Here is a 21,372-nt window from a genome sequence, read left to right on the forward strand (position 1 = left end):
AATGCACACGTGTGCACCTAAAGCATCTCTTATACAGGGAGAGAAGGCATATGCCTCAGCAACATCATTTATGAAACCTATCAGAAAGAGTAGTCAACATGTCTTACAACTTCAAGATTCTTCCTTCACTACGGAATTTCTCCATCAGGGATGGTGGAGACTGCTTTATGTGTTAAATTTATGCAAGTTTAACAAAGCTGCATATGTTACATTTATATGCTTATATACCTGTATGCTAAATATCCAATAATGTCAAACTGGGTTTTCTCCTGAAGACTAAAGAACTTGAGAGGAAGGTAAGACTGGACAAACAAAAGATATGTCTCGAAGTTTAAAAAAAAAAAAAAAACAACAGGATGTCCTTATAATGTGATTGTTCTGGGTGTACATTAACTGATAAAATAAAAATCTAGTTTTGAGTGACTGCCTCAACAGCGAAGGAACAGAAGGGGAACAGAACAAAGAAACTAATGATATGCAAAAGATGAGGGCAGAACTACAGGCTAACAAGGAGGCAGCTTCGCAAGGCTTCAGACAGAACAGGGGGAGAAAACTGTAGGGATTATTCTGTACATCTGTTCCTCAGAGGAAGTGGTCTTAGGGAATAATGCAAGTTCCTCCCATTGCACTGAAATAAGACTGGTTCATCTGGAATCACTGTAAAAATGAATTTCCTGAGCAATTATAGTGGTCACAAAAGCAAGCAATTTCAGGTCCTATCAGCAATGTAGCCTCTTTCTGTCCTTTCTTTCTCTACAGCAAAAGCAGGATGCATGCATACCCCAAAGACTCACCTATCCTTGCCATGTGCTCTGCTCTCTTCACCTCTTGCTCCGCACGGGTCTTGAAACGGTTTGAAGTATATTTGTACATCCTGTGATGATCAAAAGTTATTAATCAGCAACCTCAGCAGTCAGGTCACACTATGATTTGATCATCCTATTAGAGAACAGGGTCTCCACATGCTACTCTACCCTTCTCGAAAGATTCAATAAATGGAGAATGGGGTTTAGGCATGAGTAATGAAGTATACTGGGAAGTGCTTAGCCAAAACTTTTAAGTCAGAGATGCTTTAGCAATAACAGCAACCGCAGTCCCCCTGCTTTTCAATGTGATCTGGTGGGGTGCAACATATCCCACGCTCCGAGAGAAAAACCCAAGGTTAAGAGGAACAAATTCTTCAGAAGTGGAAAGCTGGAGTGAACATACATGGAAAGCTTGTCAAAAACCTCTCATTACAGATAAACAACCTTTCCTTTCTCCTTCAAATAACTGTTCAAATGTGTAGTTTCACAGTGCGTGCCGCCAAGCAGTTTGCCTCCTGCAAAGTTACCTCTAAGGAGAGCAGATCTTAAGAGAAAACTTAGCGGAGCACTGATTCGTCGAGAATTACATCCCACCTGGAAGCCTCTAAGTGGCTCATCAGTTATAACATCAGTGGCAGATCTTCAAGTTTCAGCTCTAAAGTTTCAGAACATTTCCATGTGCTACACATTCGGCTTACAACCTTGAAAAGCATGCTTGAGCTGCAGTGGCCTATTTGATATAATGATAGCATATCAAATACAGGTCACAATCTAACTATTTCAGAGTGAAAGAGACAGCCTCATAAAAGAGGCAGAAGGTCACAAGTACATGTCACCTCTACGTGGACATTTGTAATTGCAGAAGAGGAGGAGACAAGAAGAAGGATGACCAGAGCCTGCAGGAACTTAAGCTACCTTAGATACAAGCGTTTGGATGTAACCAGAGGAAAATTCCATCCCAAAAAAGCTTTATAGAAAAAAGAAAGCTTAAGGGATCAAATCTCCCCAGCATTTAGCCAAAGCAAACATCACTAGAAATGTTGTTTTTACAGAAACGGGGAAGCATATAAGAACATAAGGCTTAACTGACCAACTCATTAATGCAGGAGGAACCACATTTAGATCCCAATAAGAGACAAGATCCCTTCAAATGGCAGATAATCCATCAAGACCCATAAGTAATCACATTGCATAGATGAAAAAGGAGTTAGGTATGTTTCTAGGGGCAGGCATATGCAGATATAGATACAGATATCAAACACACTCATAAACAGAAAAACTTTATTCTTCAATTCAGAAAATTTACATCGTAGTCAACTTGATTACATTTGTGCATCTAGTGTACAATTTGTAGAATTTAGCGCATAAAAGTTGTATATCTGTGCAACTTATTTTCTGCTATTCAAAAGGACCCCCTTGCTGGCAAGAAAGGCAGGCTGGCACTAATTCTTCCAAGAATCATCCAACAACCATGTTAGAAGGAGACTTGGGTTTTGGGTGGTGCAATCTCCTTAAATGCACTCAAGGGTGATTTAAGCTACCTGGGCCAAGAGATAGAACATGTCCTGAAAACAAGAACTGCTTTCAATGTGTTGGCACTATTAAACTACCTCATCCACATCCTGCCTTACTCTCCTGAGAGCAGGAGAAACAAGGGGAAGATGAAATGTCTCAACATGCCCAGCTTTCAAGGCAACAAAGTGACTGAACTTCTGTCTTGCAAGCAGAGGTACAACACCTCCTTTTCACCAAAATGCAGAGGGGGCAATTGCAGGGTAATACAGAAAAGTAACGTGAGGTATCATCCCAACCCCCCCATGTGCAAGCCTATTGCCAGTACCAGCTTTGTCTGCCTGCAAGAGTGTTCAGTGACCTAGTAAGCTAAACAAAGAGGACCACTGTAGTACACAGATCTGGTTTCAGCAATACTGTCCCAGAAACTGACCACTTCTCAAGAAAAAAGAAACGATCAAGCCATTACTGTTTCATGTTCTTTTCTAGTATCAGAGTCTTTACAGCCAGGAAAGCCCATATTCAAGTGATTTGGAAAAGCATATCTAGCAAATGAGTACGTAAATAAGATGCATCTTGTCTTGTTTATCTTGCCTGGCAGGCAAGAATACTGCATGATTTGATATCAAAACATATTCCCCCATCTTCAGGATATTCATTACAATTGCCTTAGCATGCCTTCTTAAAGGGAAACTCTTGCATATGGTTCAGTACATCACTGCAACAGCCAAGGAAAGCAAAATAGCATAGAGTACCACTGCAGTCACCAACACTGGATGTCTGCTAAGATCTCTGACCATTCAATTATCTATCTGAAAATTGTACACATAAAGGCTGACATGCAAAACAGCCTGACTACATTCAGCTGCACAGCCTGCACTGCAAAAGTTCACACAGTTACTGTGGAAGGAGATAGATGAAATCAATCCTTCAAAATGCAAAAGCAGCTTCCAGAGAGGGAGACACTCCAGTATCACACCTGTAAACTCTGGTGAGCAATCTGGCACAAAATTAACTTGCCCTCAATCCCAGGAAGTTAAAGGTTCCAGAAAGGTAGTGAGGTACTGTTAGATCTAGAGAATTCTCTCACTAAGCTTTTTAAGGACAGAAGAGAACCAGAGCTCATCTGAAAAGAGAAACCACTGCTTCCATGACCTGGATGGATATTCCCCACTCCCACCTAACTGGGAGTGACAGTTTCCACATAGGAGTACAACCCTAAGCAGGTTGTATTAACAGTTGACTCTACTACCCACAAAAAGGCAGCTTCCAAAAAGAACAGATGGCAATGGGAACGTGTCCTGTTCAAGAGATAAGCTATAATCCCTGATGTAGAACAGTGCAATGGCTGCCTAAAAGCACTATCCTGAATTTGCAATAAAGATATTTAAACATTCTAAAGCCCACAACAGATCTCCATCCTTCATTCTCTAACACCAAAAATTAATGTGCAGACAAGTCACTGTAAAAGCCTTTCCCTTAGAGGTGAAGATAAACTGACTTACAGTCCTATAAAGAGGACAGGAGCTACTACCTCCTAAAGACAATTTTCCTGAACAGATCTTGAAAGTAGACCAAAAGGTAGAGGGACAAGCTGATTGCTGTACCCATTAGTGCCCTCTGCCTCCCATACAAAAAAAAAAAAAAAAAAAAAAAATCAGAGTCCTTATGTCAGTTCAGAATAGTAGAATTAAATGGCAGAGCACTCAAAACCCAGTAAGTAGATGTAAGTGGGGATGCATGAGCTCTGGCTTCAACTCTAAAGGGAAGATCCAGGCCACAAGCAACCCTTCTCATCAGGTTCAGAAAAAAACCTAAAAGATCATGATGAATAGCTGCAAAAGAACAATAACTTTGTCCTCAGAATGGGCTGATCTTCCATTTTCCCTGCAATTGGTCCTCAGGAAAGAGAGACCCAAGGGAGAACAATCTCTGCTCATGCATCTGAAGGTAAAAGATTGAGTCTTCACAAGTTGTCTATGGCACAAGGTGGGAAGTACCTGAAGGGCCATACTGGTTCTCAGAACCAACAGTGCAGGTACCAGTGGCTCATCCGTGCATCTTCTGGTATCCACATCTTGCATAAAGAGTAGGAGATCAGAAGAAAACTGTCTGCACACTTTCCAGAAGAACTCTCTAAGGTTATTTTGCCCCATGCCTGCAAAGCCCTACACTGTTCCTCAGCCTTGTTCGCAGTCTTTGCTTCTGCGCTGCAGGAGTGGGAGTTTCAGGAGCTCTAAATGTAAATCATTTTACAGCTGTCCAATGGCAAGGCACTATTCTCCAGAAAAAATGGAAAGCAGATCCAGAACTGGTGACAGGGATCCTGAACACCTCCTGACTAAACTGTCTAAAAAGAAAAGAGTTCTAAGGTATAAGGCAGAACCAAATCTCTTATACTGCTCCCTAGACATCTATTACTGACCACTTTCAGGGAGAAGAAACTGAGACAGATGAACCTCTGATGTGACCCACTACCTGTTATACTATCATGATAATGCAGGCAATAACCAGGTAGTGATGAACTCCTGTCTTCGAATCTCAGAAGCTGGTCTCTGATGAGGTAAAAGCCTGTGCCCTCCTCCTTTGCTCCTCTTCCTTGTACTTTTTTGGATTGTGGCATAGGATAAAGCAGCATGTAGCAGATGTAACATTTACACATAGGTAAACTTAGAGTGTAAGAGATGCCTTACTCAGGAAATTCAGATTTATCAGGGGCAAATCATGCTGGACCAACCTAACTGCCTTCTACAATGCAATGACTGGCCAGGTCAACAAGGGAAGAGCTGTGGATGTAATCTCCCTTGACTTCAGCAAGGCTTCTGATACTGTTTTCCACATTCTCATTTAAGAAGCTGAAGTATGAACTTGGTAGACCATTACGTAAGCTGAAAATTAGCCAGGCTCAAAGGACAGTAATTGGTGGCTTGACATCTGTATTCATAGCTAAATCAGCTACATAAAAAAAATAATTTGCAAAGCACACTTTGTCAAAGTGCTCAATCTTTTTTCATTTCCATAATAATTCTAACATACACCATATGAATTTCTCTGTCCTCCGTAAAAAAGTTATCCAACAGCTTTGTATGAACGTGGCATTTTGAACAATATCTCCACTTCTGTGTTTGCTTTCAAAGGGAGCCAAATTCCACAGGTCATGGGTGTGATTTTCAAAAGTGTTAGATTTTCCATTATCTACCCCCTTTCCCATAATGTCAACACCACATCCCATTTTCCTACTATCTGCTTCTGTAGCTTTAACAAGGAGTTACATAGGATACACCTAGAGAGCAAAACACTAACACTTTTCTGTAAGGAAACATTGAAGGGTCTCACATACATATGCAGACTTTGGGTCACAATACTTACCTTGGCTTGTAGAGGCAGCATGAAAGTCTCTTGGTTTGTACTTTGTGCCCGTTTATGAAGATCCTCATCCTGGGATCAATGTAAAGCACAGCAGCATAGGCACGGAAGGAGCGACGCTCAGGCTTTCTACAAGAAAGGAATGCTTACAGAAACCAGGTCATTTGTTCAGCATTTCCTTTCAGGATTACCAGAAGACCCACTTTCCTGGTTGGGTCCACACAACCCAAAAGTGACAACATCAGTTCATGCCTCGAGTAATCAAGGTCTCCTTAGAGACTTCATCTGTCTGTCTCCTTCATTCTGAATTCCCTTTCTCTTTTCCTTCACTCCTCTCCAAATAAGAGGAGCCCTGATAAACTACTTTCACAACAGAGCCTCCTCCTCTATCCAAAGCAAATGAATGAGCTTTTCCATTGATAAAACCTGCAAGACTCTTGGTTCCCAACAACTGCTGCCCAGGTTCCAGCTGATCAACAGAAATACTCCCCAGCCCCAAACACCTCCCACACTGATTCCACTGTCCTTTGGCATATTTTAGCCACTTATGACAGGATTCGCCTTGTTCAACTTTAAACGTTACCATCTGAGCTTGTAGCAAGAGGCTCCCTTTAAAATCAACGGGAGTAAGGGCACAATCTGAACAAAGGTAAGCAGCTACTTCAAGATATGCCAAAGTTACAACCTTCAGCAAGAGAGCTATGTAAAAGAAAAGGCCTTTATTTTAATCATCACGCAGGTAGACTTACGTCTTCCACAGATACTTTTTAATTGTGTATTTTAAATACAGTGACAAAATATTTCTATGTGGATATATTACTGCAGCTTGAAAAGGATGTTTGGATAAAGCTGGATAAAAAAAGCATACCCTACCAAATAGTGGGTCAAATCTATAAACTGGAACACTTAGCACTAAAGAAGTGCTAGCTTCCTAGTACATTCTCCTGACTAACTGAAGGGTAAGAGTGTGCTCCAACAGAAACTGCACAGATCAAACAGAAACGGCACCTACCACAAGGTCAGGAGGAAGGAGCTCTTTCCAGTGATCAGTGGTGATCATAAAGACTCACCAGCATGCATTAAAGAAACTGAGAAGCACATTTGATCCCCAAACGTCCTCAAGGAGTTTGTTGCACCTTTGCACTCCATAACATCAAGCCCTTACATACAGAAATAGCTAGGTAGATGGTGTTTGAAATTGTATTTCTGTAGGAAACAAGCAATGTAATGAAAGAGCATGTAATCTCACAAAAAAAGGTAAATTTCTCTAGGTAGGCCAAATGAAGCTCTGGAATTTAATCAATCACTCGGTTGGTTTAGCCCAGTTTTTCCTTTCTTTTCAGGTTGCAAGTGAATAAAGCTTCTAGAAGGCTCATCCTGAAATTCTTCCCTGATGAGCTAAGCAAACATACAGCTCTGCCTGAACAGAGTCCTCTGCTCCTCTAGCTCCCCTCTGAGCACATCCTTCTCCCTCCTCTTAAAGGAAGTCAAGGAGCTACCTGTATTCCCCAAAAGCTCCAATACACTCCACTGAACTTAACACTTGTACTCAACAGTGCCATTCATTCACTGAACTTGACCTGCATAGCATCTCAAATTTTGTCAGTGTGCATTTAACCACAAAACAGAGTATCAGTTTAAGAAAGAAACAGATCCACAGGCTGCCATTCTGGCACATACTTCTTTGATGAGTCTAGAAAACTAGTTCTGTAGTTTAGGGCTCCCGACCTTTGTTAAACAATAGCTGAAGGAGGATCTCGAGTTTGCTGCTTTGACTAGGCTGAGACAAGCCAATGCAGAAATTCCCACCAAGAGCACAACCATAACGTCCATGAGCTGTTTACAATGATGAATTCCAAAAAATAAACTAAAGAACTTCCAAATTCTCCAATTCACACCCAGAAAAAGAAGCTTCTGAAAAACCTAAGCAAACATGATCTACCCAGCAAACCCTACATATAATTTGATCAGAATCCCAACACCTGTAATATCAGTTACACTTACGTTCCCTCTGGGGGTGTTTCTGCCATCTGAATATCTCGGAGGTCAGACGTCACATCCAGCTCTGGCTCTCCATTATCCATTAGTTTAAGGTTAAAGATGATCACCAGGGTGCCTGAGCAAGAAACAAAGTTTATCAGGTGAGTGCCATCCAACCATCAAATCCCTTGCCCATGAAAAGCACCATATATACTTACCTTTTTCTCCACGGATCTTGTTAAATTGCTCCATCACTTCCTGCTCTGACTTGAAAGGGGAATACTTGTAAATTAGCTCAGTCTCAATAGCAAACTTCTCCCTGTTGTCAGTTACAGGCTCTCGGCTCCGTGTGTTCCAGGTGGGCAGGGGAACAATGACCTGCAGATCAGATTGTAATAAGAGCCATTAGACTTGCCTACTTGAGTCAGCCACCTCTGTGGCTCATGTCTAAGTGAACATAGTCCTTCTGATGGCCCCCTAGGTATTGCGTTTTCCTAACTTTTCAGTGGTTTGCATGTCGATAAAATGCTCAAGGACCCCTCTTTTCCAGCCTCTCAGTTACCCTTCTACAACATCTAGTCTTAGATAAACTGTATCTGTATGCTATTGACCAGACAAAGCATCTAATCCCTTCAATAATTTATCCTAAAGGGAATTTGTCAATTCTCCACATCACCGTGGTTAGCCAGGGACTCAGCTGCTTTAAGTCTGTCCAAGTCTGGGAAATTAAGCCAGTTCACACCAGCTAAAGGTGTGCTTCCTTCAGCTACAAGGACTAGGTTTCCACTTTAATACCTTTCCACAGCTTAAAAATGCTACCATAACTCTTATACAGGGGAGCTAGGACAAACTATGATGGAATTCTGACATCTCCATATATTGGAATAAGTGCAGCAAGGACAAGCTTCCTGTTCCTTTATCGATAAACCCAGGGTCATGATTCAGCTATGCAGAGCAAAGATTTTGGGGGTATTTTTCTTTGTTTGCTTAAGTTTGCGTCTCCACAGTTCATTCAGTCTTTTTCCTCAAGCTGAGCAGATGACTAATGATTGATTTTTTTTTTTTTTGGAGCTAGAAACAAATCACAGGAACTGTACTCATCATTACCAACTTAATCCAGACATGCTATGTGAGCAAAAAGCAGTAGTTTTGCTCACAGTCACCCTGGGGCAGTGAAACACTTAGTTACTGGAAATCCGTGAGTTCTCATGTCCAGCCTCTCCAATAGCATGACTCATCAAAGTATCAGGACAGAGTTATGGCTGCACAATTTTCTCTTAAAAGGACTTAAAGAGACTACAAAGTCACCAAGAACAAACGTAGACTAAAAGTTTATATTAAAACTTTATGAAAATGGTGTAGCTTAAACAGCTATGACGCTTACAAAGTAGTAAGAATGCAGAATGAAGAAGCACAGAGGAAAACAAAGCAGCAGGATAACGTTATCTATGTTGTTATTAGCCTGCAGAGCATCACCTTAACAGAGAGAGGAAAGCAGAAGTGGATTTTGGTATTGCTTCAGTACAAGAACTCCCACATTAATCACTGTCATTACCCTATTTGGCTGCTCACACGCTCAACCATGTCTTTTTTCCTCTTCTAACAACTTTCATACTACTAGGAAAAAACCCAAACCTTGCTTCTTCAAACAACATCAACGTCTATGCTTAACTGTTCTCCTGAACTCATGTATCCTCCACTCATATTTGTCCTGATCTTGTTCTTTTATAATTTGTATAGGTTTTTAATAAAGTTATTGGTGTTTTCTGTTGTTTAGAACAAAAAAATTAGAGATAAGAGATAGATTAGCTAATGGCTGAAACAAGTTGGGAACAGCACGTGCAAACCTCATCAATGCCTTCTTCCTCATGAAACGTCCGTGACAGGAAGAGGCAAGTCATGGTGTTGTCCTTCTTCGTGAACAGGATAAAATCTTTCCCAATACGCATGGAACCCCTAGAGACAGATTTCAGACTACATGTTACATCTGATGCATGACATTACTTAGAAGGTGTTTTAGGGTTTATTTCTTTGACATACACTGCAAAAACTGAGGTACCCAGAGTTTCCTCCCATTATGTTCAGTTATGAAACGTTAAAACCAGATGAAACAGAAAAAGCAAGCATCATTTTACCCTTAAACATCTTGTTCCTTATAAAAAGGCATCTAAATTCAGACATTTTCATATGATCAAATGGAATTCCCTAAATTCATTCCCTAAAACATTTAATATTAAAGTCATAACGAAAAGACATAGAAGTATAAAGGCTCAAACTAGGAGGAAAGTTCAAAAGAAATTTTTTTTTTAAATCTAAAAAAGACAACTACATTGAGATGTGATAATAGGCTTCCAATATATGAGTACAAATACAAATGCATTGAGAAAGTAAATATGCAGTTTGTTTCACTGTTCATAGAACGAAAAGCAGCAGAGATAAATTTTATTTCCTAATGTCTAACTTGAAGGGCAAACTTTGACATTTCAACTAAAGCAACTTAACAGCTAGTTGTCACTAAAAAGGACAGTCGCATCTTCCTCCCCAACTCTCCTGTTCCCAATAGTGCCTTCCCTTCCTCCTCTATTATCCTATCGCTCAAACTCCTCTGATAACACCAGAGCTGATTCAAAAATCGTAACAGAAAAAAAAAGAATAACACTGCATCCAAAAAAGGATTAGTGTTCTGCCAATTTAGTTCTCCTTAGATTAGCTTAATTTGATACCAAACCTTACTTTTCCCATATATTTGCTTCAGTCTATATTAGTTGGCTGTACATAACACACCCCTCACCTAAGATGAAGAATGGCCACAGATCTGTCCTGGAAGTACAGAGGTAGAATCTGTCCTGCACTGAAACTGGACTGGTATCTCAAGACTCTATACTTTTTTCCCCCCCTACACAACAACAGAACTCCACAGATTTCTCACAGTAGGATGAATACATATCATCAAGCCACAAAGAGACCAGCAGCACAAACCACAACAGTCAACTGGACTCTACCCTCTACTAAAGACATCAGGTTACTACAGCAGAGACTGCTTTTTTTTTTTCTTAGCTAGTCCCCGCTAACCATTTAAGATTTCCTTCCTGCTTCTGTGGCTCTGTCACTTAATCCCACCCCTCTTCTCATTCTTCCCGTTACAGTGCCCTTCACCATGCAATTCTCTGATATTAGAAAAGAAAAGGTTTAAGACTTGCACCAGAGAACTCTCCTAGTGAGAGGCTGCATCACTACCATGCTCTACTACAGGCATATTACAATTTTTTTCTCTCCTACTCTTTAATAATTTTTTCCAGCTCTGATGCTTAACCTCTGCATCACCTAAACATCACGGAAAAATACTGCCACAGGCTTTGGACAGACTTCCCTCCCACTGAAGAAATAAAGACTTAACAGGCTAGCAGCTCTTTATACGTATTTTGATTTTATCTGCATGTATTATTCTGAGGAAAAAAATGTACCTCCAAGTAAAAATTACAGTTACTAACTCAACTCAAACCTCCACAATTTCAGGAGGCTGGCTTTTTTTATACCTACGATTTCAAGCCGTTCCCATACTGCCCAATTTGAGTTGACTCTGGTGATCGCTTGGCTGATTTACCAAATTGAATCACACTGGCAGCTTCACCTGGAATGAAAGACAGGAAGTGAAAACAAAGTTTGTTGTAATATACATACATATATACACATCTTTTAGATGAATTTATTCAGGATTATGAGTAGCACAGAAAGACTATACCTAGAAGAGGCCATAAGCCCAAGCCAAAGCCCCATCATGAAGCTCTACCATACAGCTCTGTAAAAACTACACTATTTAATGGCACTCATATTATCAGAGGTTTAAACAGATGCCATTATGCTGACAAAAGGAGTTTTATGTTTTAGACTAGGCCAACGCCCTATGTGAAGTGCAAAAAGATGTCTTTTTACAAAAAACATAAACAACACTATCTGTTGAGTCCACCACAATTATAAATGTGTTCATAAACTAAAACCAAAAAACATGCCTAGAATAACTGCAGGCCCCATTCTACTGCTAGCATCATAGGTTTGAAAATGCTAGCACATAGCATAAGCCAGTACTATAAAAAAGGCCATGAATGCAGGATAAACTGATTACTTTTTTGTCATTGAGCTGAACTGAGCACTATGCCTAATGAATGTACTAGTAAAACAAAAGCTAATTTTACCAGCAGATTCCTGGAGTACTGACAGTTAGTTATGGGTATAAAGGCAGTGTTCACTAGTACTGCAGCAAGTAAACAGAGTGATACATTCTATTCGCACAGGACAAAAAGAGAGGATGTGACAGCTTTTCAGCTGAGAGGGTCTGTCCTTGTAGTTCAAGCCTTTCTATTGTTCAAGGGATAAAGCCTTCGTAGTATCACCCCTAAGACGGAACAATTCCCCTCCCTTCCTCCAAAAGATAGCAATCACTTCACCACAAAACTTACTGGGAGAATGGAATGCAATTCCAGAAACAAGGGAACATGAAGTTCTTTAACAGGAACACGCCTTCAAACAGGAAGACTAACAACAATTCCAGCCCTCAAATGCACACACAAGCTGTGAACATCACTTACTATTCTAGTCCCACCAACTATTAGGAGGTTGAACCAGCAGACAAACTGAACGTAAGCATACAGAAGGCTTATTCAGGTTCACTCGTACAATGAACTTTTATATCACACGCACAGTTTAGTAGTAACACTTGGTCTGCTAAGGAATCACGGAGTAAGTAGTAACACTTGGTATGTTAAGGAATCACGGAGTTGCTAAGTAGTAACACTTGGTCTGTTAAGGAATCATGAAGTTGCACTTTAGAACGTTATTTTCCATTCGAATGACATTCAGACGGAAAGCCACAAATTACAAGATAAAAACACAAGAGAACAGCTTTAAAAGCACCCAGCTATCTCAATTCACTATGTTTATAATGAAGGTCTATAACTAATTTGAAAAACAATTTTTGATTGGATGAAAATACTTCTTCCCTGACCTAGTCCCTCAGGACTTCAGCCTACTATGGTACTTGCAACCCAATCAAAGAAAACGTTAGAAGGTTATCTCATCTCTGGAGATCTACATAAGAATTTTTTTTAAATTATTCTTGTGTTAGTTTAAGTCTGGTCAGAGAGGAAAATGGAAGACATTCTAAAGGATAACTGTAACAGGCTCTTCTTAGCTAAAGAGACTTTGCTTGTTGTTCTTGTGAAAAGCTGTGTCAACAACTATTTTAAAAAAAGCATGAAGAAGTCTAAAAATGGAAAAGAGTAATTGTCCAAAGCATTTCCTTTCTCTCAGAAAAGGTGAACATATGGTTTATCACTCAGTGCTCACAGACCCAAACCAGCCTAAAAAGATTCTTCTTTATTGACAGAGGGATATAAATGACCTCTGCAAGAGGGGTCTACTGAAGAGTAAATGAGTTTCTCTGCACCAGGCTTTCTATCTTTGGGACAGACTTAACCTTTACCTACTCTCAAGAACCAATGCACAAATGAAACTTTTCTCTAACTTTTTTGTAAAAATGATTATTTTTCCAGTTTTATCAAGTTAAGGCTCTAGAGGGAGTTTCACTTAATAAAAGAGAGTGGACTATTTTAGTCACACTGTTTTGGTTTTATCGTGTCTCACAGTTACTAGACTTAAAAAACAAACTCCCTGGCAACAAAAAGCGGTTTGATGTGATCTATACCAAGCAGACAAGAAAAAAAATAACTCAAAGGAATTCACTAACGATAGTAGATTGATCTTCAAAGTTCAGAAAAAGGAATCAATGGCTCAGATAAAAAAGGATGAATTCCTAAGAAGAAACATCAAACAGCTAGGGATGAAGAGCTGCTGGATAGAGCTGTTTGTTTCCCAGCTCACTCCTGGGGAATGGCAAAAGAATATCTTTCTGAATGACATGTTGTTTGAACATGCATGCTGGCTGAAATATAAAGCACAGCTAATGTCACTGCAGACAGCTGTAGATTGTCTATTAGTCAGAAATAATACCTCCCATAACCAATTTCTTTGGGGCTTATACACACCTCACTTCAGTGTGAGCAGTAAAAAAACAATGCTTGTGAAGTGCCTCATGTCACTTGAAAAAGGCAGGCATTGAAGACAACACCTAGCATCACTCTTTGAGAAGAACCTTCTCTTTCCAAGTTCCATAGTTGAGAGTATACCAAAGAAGGTATCAATCTGAGCATGAAAAATTGTCCTTTGCTTCAGTCTTCTTGCCTTCTCCATAGGTTTATCTGTTATATTTGCAGAGGAGGGGCTATTTGCAGTAGAATTAATGACAACATCCTAAAAAAGAGACCTCAGAGCCAAAATGTCTTATTTACAAAGACATTATGAGAAGTTAGGCTGGGGAAAATCAGTTTAAACCAAAATCACTTCAGGTCCAGCTTCTCTTGGGACAGCAGAAAAGGGAGAGAAGCTCTGAAATCTTTGTTACTGTAACAGATGCAGAAACAAAGCAGTTATCTCAGGGGGAAATGAATGAACACAGCTAGTTATTGACAGATCAGTTTGGAAGAAGTTCCCATGAAGACTAACGATCTAACCTATTTCAAGTTTCCTCTCATGTCAACTGATCTTTAAGTGTGCTAACAAGGTTCTAGAAACAGTTTCACCACTCCTCTAACATCATTCTCCGAAGGGTCACTGCCTAAACACAGAAGCATGTATACATTCTTAAAAATGTGCTAGAATCCCAGTAATATTTAAACACAGTTTTGTACTGTAATGAGCCTTGGACAGACAATATTTAAAGAAATACAGAAGCTAATAAAAGTAACCGAGACTTCAGTACTTAACTAGCTGCATTCACTAAAATGAAAGGCACTTTTAAGCTTCTAACCCTCCAGATATAGTTAAAGGACTAAGGACTGGGATAAAATGCAAGTTAAAGACTTACGTTCTTCAATCCTTTAAGAATACAATTATGGATCACTTTCTAAATCAGTTATTAAATTTCTTCAAATTACAATTGGCTTTTGAGTCATTAAATGTATGCAGCACCTTAAGAGCCCAAGCAGTAAGTAAAACTTCTCAAGCCTAAGTACCCTCAACAGGGATCATTTACAATATGGGAAATGCTGATCTAGGATGTGCAGTATGAGATCTACGCTGTGTGTTTTTCTATTTGAATCATTTAGTGCCCTATGAAAAAGCCAAACTTTTGTACCAGCACTGTAATTCTAATATTCCACTGTGGGATTCCAAGCTTTTTTTTTTTTAAAAAAAAAAAAAAATCTGTACTTTGACATTACTGAATCTTAGCTCTTTTGAGAACTTATGACTCTGTACTATAAAGACAGAAAGACCGCAGCTTGAGTACAAAAGTATTTTGAACTTCAGGTCAAACAACCATTAAGAGTCAATGCATCATGTTCTCAATGTAATTCTGGTGTGAATAATTTGACACACATGCCTAACTTTTAGAAAGGCTCATCGCTTACAACTTCCACTTATTTCAGTTGAGAAGCTGACAAACAGGAGCTATCAGACAGAGCACTTGAACTTGGCCTATTGCTTCTTTGTACCCTTTCCTGCTTTTATAAGTTGCCAGACAAAATCAGGAAGTCAAGCATGGAAAAAGACCAATGGGACTGAACAGCAACAAGACAGAATAACACACATATTCTGTTCATGAAAGGATTCATGTTATTTGAATAGTTGGAGCCTAGAGATATCTGGGTTCATTTACTCCTTATCCTCCCAAAGAATGCCTCATCAATTACAGGCCAGGCTGACTCAACTATATCATCCAGCAAAACTTTTTTTTTTTGGCCAGATTAGTTTTCTGTGACAGAGGAGATGATTAGTTTGATACATGATAAGGCCTAAAAGAGCCAGTGCAAACAGACAGGAACATGCATCCCTGCACAGAATTTCCCCCTTTCAACAGAACCAAGTTATCAATTCAGCTTAAGCCATAACATGACACCTCAACTTAAAAAATGGAAACGTAACTTCCTGTCACTTACTTGAATCCATTCCCGTTCCATCATCCAGAAAACACAGCATGAATCCACCTCGCAGATCCTCTCGCTGTTCTACAAGAGAAGAACCAGTCAATACCCCCACGTACAATTAAAAGTTCCATAAAATGGGATCAAATTAAACAGTTTTCATGACTGGAGTAGCACAATAAGCAGGACTCGTCTAAACCTAACACAGCTAAGCTCCAAGAGACAATAGTGTCACTCAAATCATCCATGAACAATGAAAAATTTTTAATTTTTATTACAGAATGATAAAGAATTTCTCCTGCACTTTACCTTGTATATAAACATATGCTACAAAGTATGTCGCAAAATCATGTTTCTTTAACTCCCACTATAAACAGCTATGCACTTTGGTGTTCACCTGACCTCAGCTTAAGATTGAAGTAAGCACTATGCGATTGGTTCCTTTTGTAATACTGTGCCCAAGTTATTCAGGAGAGCACTACTTTTTGAAGGCCAGATACCGAACCACAGAATCACAGAATGGCTGAAGTTGAAAGGGACCTCTGGAGATCAGCTAGTCCAACCCCCCTGCTCAAGCAGGGTCCTCTAGAGCACAGGATGGCATCCAGGCGGGTTTTGAATATCTCCAGGGAAGGAGACTCCACTACCTCTACGGGCAACCTGCTCCCAGTGCTCCGTCACCCTCACAGGGAAGAACTTTTCCCTCCTGTTCAGATGGAACTGCCTGTGGTTCAGTTTGCGCCCGTTGCCTCTCGTCCTATCGTTGGGCACCGCGGAGAAGAGTCTGGCCTCATCCTCTTGACACCCCCCTCTTCAGATACTTGTAGGCATTGATGAGATCCCCGCTCAGTCTTCTCTCCTCCAGGCTCAACAGGCCCAGCTCTCGCAGCCTTTCTTCACAGGAGACATGCTCCAGTCCCCTCATCATCTTCCCAGGCCTCTGCTGGACTCTCTCCAGTAGTGCCATGCCTCTCTTGTCCTGGGGAGCAGCCCAGAATTGGACACAGTACTCCAGCTGTGGCCTCCCCAGGGCTGAGGAGAGGGGCAGGATCACCTCCCTCCACCTGCTGGCAACACTCTGCCTAAGGCAACCCGGGAGACCATTGGCCCTCCTGGCCACAAGGGCACACTGCTGCCTCATGCTCAACTTGTTGTCCACCAGCACTCCCAGGTCCTTCTCGGCACAGCTGCTTTCCAGCAGGTCAACCCCCAGCCTGTCCTGGTGCAGGGGGTTAGTCCTCCCCAGATGCACGACCCTGCAGCACTTGCCTTTGTTGAGCTTCAGGAGGTTCCTCTCCGCCCACCTCTCCAGCCTGTCCAGGTCCCTCTGAATGGCAGCACAGCCTTCTGGTGTGTCAGCCACTCCCCCCAGTTTGGTATCATCGGCAAACTTGCTGAGGGTGCGCCCTGTCTCTTTGTCCAGTATTGACCCCTGGGGGACACCGCTAGCTACAGGCCTCCAACTTGACTCTGCGCCACTGACCACAGCCCTCTGAGCTCGGCCATCCAGCCAGTTCTCAGTCCACCTCACTGGCCACTCACCTAACCCACACTTCCTGAGTTTCCCTACGAGGATGTGACGGGAGACGGTGTCCAAAGCCTTGCTGAAGTCCAGGGAGACAACATCCACTGCTCTCCCCTCATCTCCCCAGCCAGTCCTTCCAGCAGAGAAGGCCAAGCATCAGATTGGTCAAGCATGATTTCCCTTTGGTGAATCCGTGCTGACTACTCCTGATCACCTTCTTGTCCTCCACATGCTTAGGGAGGACCTCCAGGAGGAGCTGTTCCATCACCTTTCCAGGGATGGAGGGGAGGCTGACAGGCCTGGAGTTCCCTGGCTCCTCCTTCTTGCCCTTTTGGAAGGCTGCAGTGACACTGGCTTTCTTCCAGTCCTCAGGCACCTCTCCTGATCTCCAGGACCGTTCAAAGAGGATGGAGAGTGGCCTAGCAATAACGTCCGCCAGCTCCCTCAGCACTCGTGGGTGCATCCCATCGGGGCCCATGGATTTATGGATGTCAAGTTTGCACAAAAGATCTCTAACCTGATCCTCCTCAACCAAGGGAGAGTCTTCCTTTCTCCAGCCTTCCTCTCTTGTCTCCAAGGTCTGGAATTCCTGAGGACTGGCCTCAGCAGTAAAGACTGAAGCAAAGGAGGCATTCAATAACTCTGCCTTCTCTGTAGCCTTCGTTAGCAGGGCATCCGCCCCATTCGGCAGCGGGCCCACGTTTTCCCTAGGCTTCCTTTTGCTAGTGATGTATTTGAAGAAGCCACTGGAGCACAGGACAAATCGTAATGGACATAGATGCCAGTAGTCTTAATCTACTGCGTGCAGCACACATTTTGCAGCCTAAATCTAAGTTGTAACTACTGACGTAACTGCTGACATGTAAGGAAGCAGTAAGAGTGACTTACCAGTATAAATGTCTATTCTTGTGGCATCCGCATCTCTACAAAGTAATAAAAACACAGTCAGCATTCACATGTCAAATAAAAATGAAGCCAAAAAGCCACACACATGTAAGTAATAATTTCCAAAAGGAACTGACTACACATATCAAAATCCACAAAGGCCCTGCCTTTGTGTATAGAACAACACACTGTTCTAATCTTTGTCTATTTGAATCCAAACTCCATCATAAAACATTGTTGTTGCAAGCACAATTAATACTAGTTGCAGTGAATACCACTGGCATTTTGATTTAACAAAAGTTATACTGAGGAAAAAAAAATCAAATAAGCGCACAGCGAATGCCACTGGCATTTTGATTTAACAAAATTTATACTGAGAAAAAAAAAATCAAATAAACACACAGAGAATACCACTGGCATTTTGATTTAACAAAAGTTATACTGAGGAAAAAAAATATCAAATAAGCATACATTTACTGACCTTCCTCCTGTAGGAAACAAACATTACCTACATTTTTACCATCAAGCTGATTCTGAAAAGTTTAGAAGCACCTGCATAAACCTCCCCTCTGAACATATTCAAGATTGTCATAGTAAACTGAGCCATTACCAGATCACTTAAATAAAGGCCTTCATACACTTTGCATCCTCCTCTGCATTTGAAAAGGCAGCCCATACAGCACTAGATTAAGTTACTCCTCTTTCCTCAAACTCAGCCTTTTTAGTGCAATATAGACCAACACATATGCTTGGTTTGCTGGTCTAAGGGTGCAGTTCTCTTCTAGTAAAGCACCACTTCCACGATGCGTATTTGTCTTGATTCCAAATCGGTTTGTTTAGAAATATTTTATTTAAACACCTTCCCAAATAACTTTGGTTCTTTCTGGCTCATTTATCATCATTACTACAGTACAACCAATGAAGAGACTGGAATTCTAGTAAAAATTCTGTTAAGATATTCAAGATAAGTTAAACTCTCTCCCTCAGAAAGCAAGCGCACACACGCACACACAGAGTAATGGCAACTTTCCAACATAGGATCTATTTCCTACAGAAATCTTTCTACAGAAATCTTTCAGTTTCAGCTCCTTATCTTACTAAGTGCCTAGTGCGACAATTCATGCTTGACAGAAAATAATCTCAAAATATTTCCATAATGTCAAATCAGCATATTTTTGGAAGTTCAAGGAAATAAACATGCGAGGTTTGGCCTGTAGCTAAAACCTGAATTCTGTAATGCAATGTTAGAAATGCGGGATAAAACCTGTGATTTTCAAGTGTCACAACTGTTCTACTTATTCTTCCTCTGATTTTCAACACCTCATTTCTGATTTTGTTCCTTTCGTCCTATTGCCATCCTTGATACTAAGGGCTACGGTCACGTAAGTATCTTTTATTCTCATCTCTGGTAATTACTATTTTACTAAAACCTCTAAGCAAGAAAAAAAGCAAAAACTAGATTTATACTTTATCCTTAAATCCATGTTGTGTCTTCTAACCATTCCCCTTCCAGCCAAAATTATTTTATGACTTGTTCAAACTTAAGCTGCCATGAATAATACTGTCTTTTAGGCGGCAGGTCTGGGTGTTGCAAGAGGATCAACTGAAACATTCATACTCAACAACACTTAAACCTTACTAGAAGTGAAAATTGCTCAGGAATCTCCCCAAAAGACAGACTTTTTCTGGACACTGCAACTGAATTTATCTTGGGAATTAAGCAGTCTCAGATGCATACCTGGCATTATCTACAAGTTCAGCAAGGGCACCAAACAAGAACTCATGAGTAGTCCTGAAACAAAACACAGAATTAGCAAAGTTACACTGACACTGAAAAAGAAAGACCTTTAAATAAGCAATAATCTCAAATGCATTTTAAATAAATCAAAGTATGTATATGCGACATCATAGCCAGCCACCAACACAAGACTAAAAATGAGTATTTTACTATCCACTGGAAGCAGACACTCAGTGTACAGTTAGATTCAACTAACCTGCCACTCTCTGTGGACTGGAAAACATCCTGTGGTAAACAAGAGCCTCATTAACAGACATTAAGAAAATTATTGACTGGAAGCCTATAAACCAGGCAAAAATTCACATAAACCCATAATTACTCATCATAATGCCAAGTCTCTTAATGACAACTAAACACTGCATATATGTGCAACATGCACAGATGAGGATTACACATAAGGTCCATCTCTCCAAGGCACATATTCACATTACAAAAGTTATTCCTGACAGACAGAAACTTCCAGAACCTGGGAGACTTCCCCAGTAGCTGCACACACTCCAAATCCACAAAAAGATAATCTTCTGTTACCACTGCATTACATCACCTTCCAAACTCAAGGCTAAATTCATTGATCCCAGTTTATCACAATCTCAAAAGCTATGTTTAGTTTCCGGCTGCTTAAATGCTATCTTTCACAAGGGGCACTCATCAAAAAGCCATTAGTGACATGCCTTAACCTTGAAAGGAGATATATGCTATGGAAATCTGAAAGAGCTAATAAAATGATTAAATATGTTGTCCCTCAACATCAATGCAACACTTCTACCGTATATCCAACTTGCTGACATAGATTCAAAATCTAACAATTATTTCAAATGCATATGAACCATATCCATCCCTTTACGAACTGCAGCTAGAGGACCTGCAGAAATGGTTGTTCTCACCGAATACAGTAATTTGATCAACAGGGAATTTTCAGGGAATTTGCAGCTCCTCTAGGACACTTGATCAAGAGACTGAATGCTCAAAAGCTGTTGCTTTATCTACCTGTTTCAGCTGGTGTGAAATCTCTTCATATAAAACCTGCTTCTACTACTCCTCACAAAAATGCCAATAGTTGACTAAATAAGTCATTCAATTCAGACTTTTGGCTTTAGAAGAACAGATACAGAGGTACTGCCCATACGTAAAGTACATAACTGTCCATGATGCCAATAGATAACGAAAGTTCATTTCGTAGTTATTTTCAACATCATGAACCCTAATCCATCAATGCAGCTCTCATCTGAAATGAAACAAGTCTGCTTTCAAAGTTATCGCTGTACTTATGAGAAGAGAGCTTTCCACCTCCGTAAGCTTCCACTTGCCAACATAGCAGAGACAAGAGACTGAGGGCAGATGCTATTTTGGAGACTATCTTCCTAATCAGAAGAGCCAGAAAAGCTTTAACCGAAGCTCAAAGGTGGTATTCTTTCATTTGTGCACAACTTCCTGGGCACAGATTTCAAGGACTCTCCCTAGTTCAGGAGCACCTATTCAACTCCGTAAGTCAACATCCCAGAAGTTTATTTAGATAGTAACCCA

The 21,372-nt window shown here is 40.7% G+C and overlaps 1 protein-coding gene across 5 annotated transcripts in view; it reads right to left on the reverse strand.

Moving 5' to 3' along the window:
• The window catches only part of MORC2 (MORC family CW-type zinc finger 2), a 51,951-nt gene that overhangs the window by 26,254 nt on the left and 4,325 nt on the right, over positions 1 to 21,372 (reverse strand). For 4 of the 5 annotated variants that reach the window (XM_068911300.1, XM_068911298.1, XM_068911299.1 and 1 more), the window contains exons 2-10: positions 19,789 to 19,842; positions 18,054 to 18,088; positions 15,656 to 15,724; positions 11,205 to 11,295; positions 9,512 to 9,620; positions 7,883 to 8,042; positions 7,689 to 7,800; positions 5,688 to 5,813; positions 795 to 874 (exon numbers count right to left, since the gene is read on the reverse strand). In XM_068911300.1, the coding sequence (XP_068767401.1) occupies positions 795 to 874; positions 5,688 to 5,813; positions 7,689 to 7,800; positions 7,883 to 8,042; positions 9,512 to 9,620; positions 11,205 to 11,295; positions 15,656 to 15,724; positions 18,054 to 18,088; positions 19,789 to 19,842 (836 nt within the window). Of the gene's footprint in view, positions 1 to 794; positions 875 to 5,687; positions 5,814 to 7,688; positions 7,801 to 7,882; positions 8,043 to 9,511; positions 9,621 to 11,200; positions 11,296 to 15,655; positions 15,725 to 18,053; positions 18,089 to 19,788; positions 19,843 to 21,372 lie in introns of those variants that run through there. The other variant, XM_068911301.1, reaches the window with a different exon arrangement.

This window comes from Struthio camelus, chromosome 17 (genome assembly GCF_040807025.1).
Source record: "Struthio camelus isolate bStrCam1 chromosome 17, bStrCam1.hap1, whole genome shotgun sequence".
Classification (NCBI taxonomy): domain Eukaryota; kingdom Metazoa; phylum Chordata; class Aves; order Struthioniformes; family Struthionidae; genus Struthio; species Struthio camelus.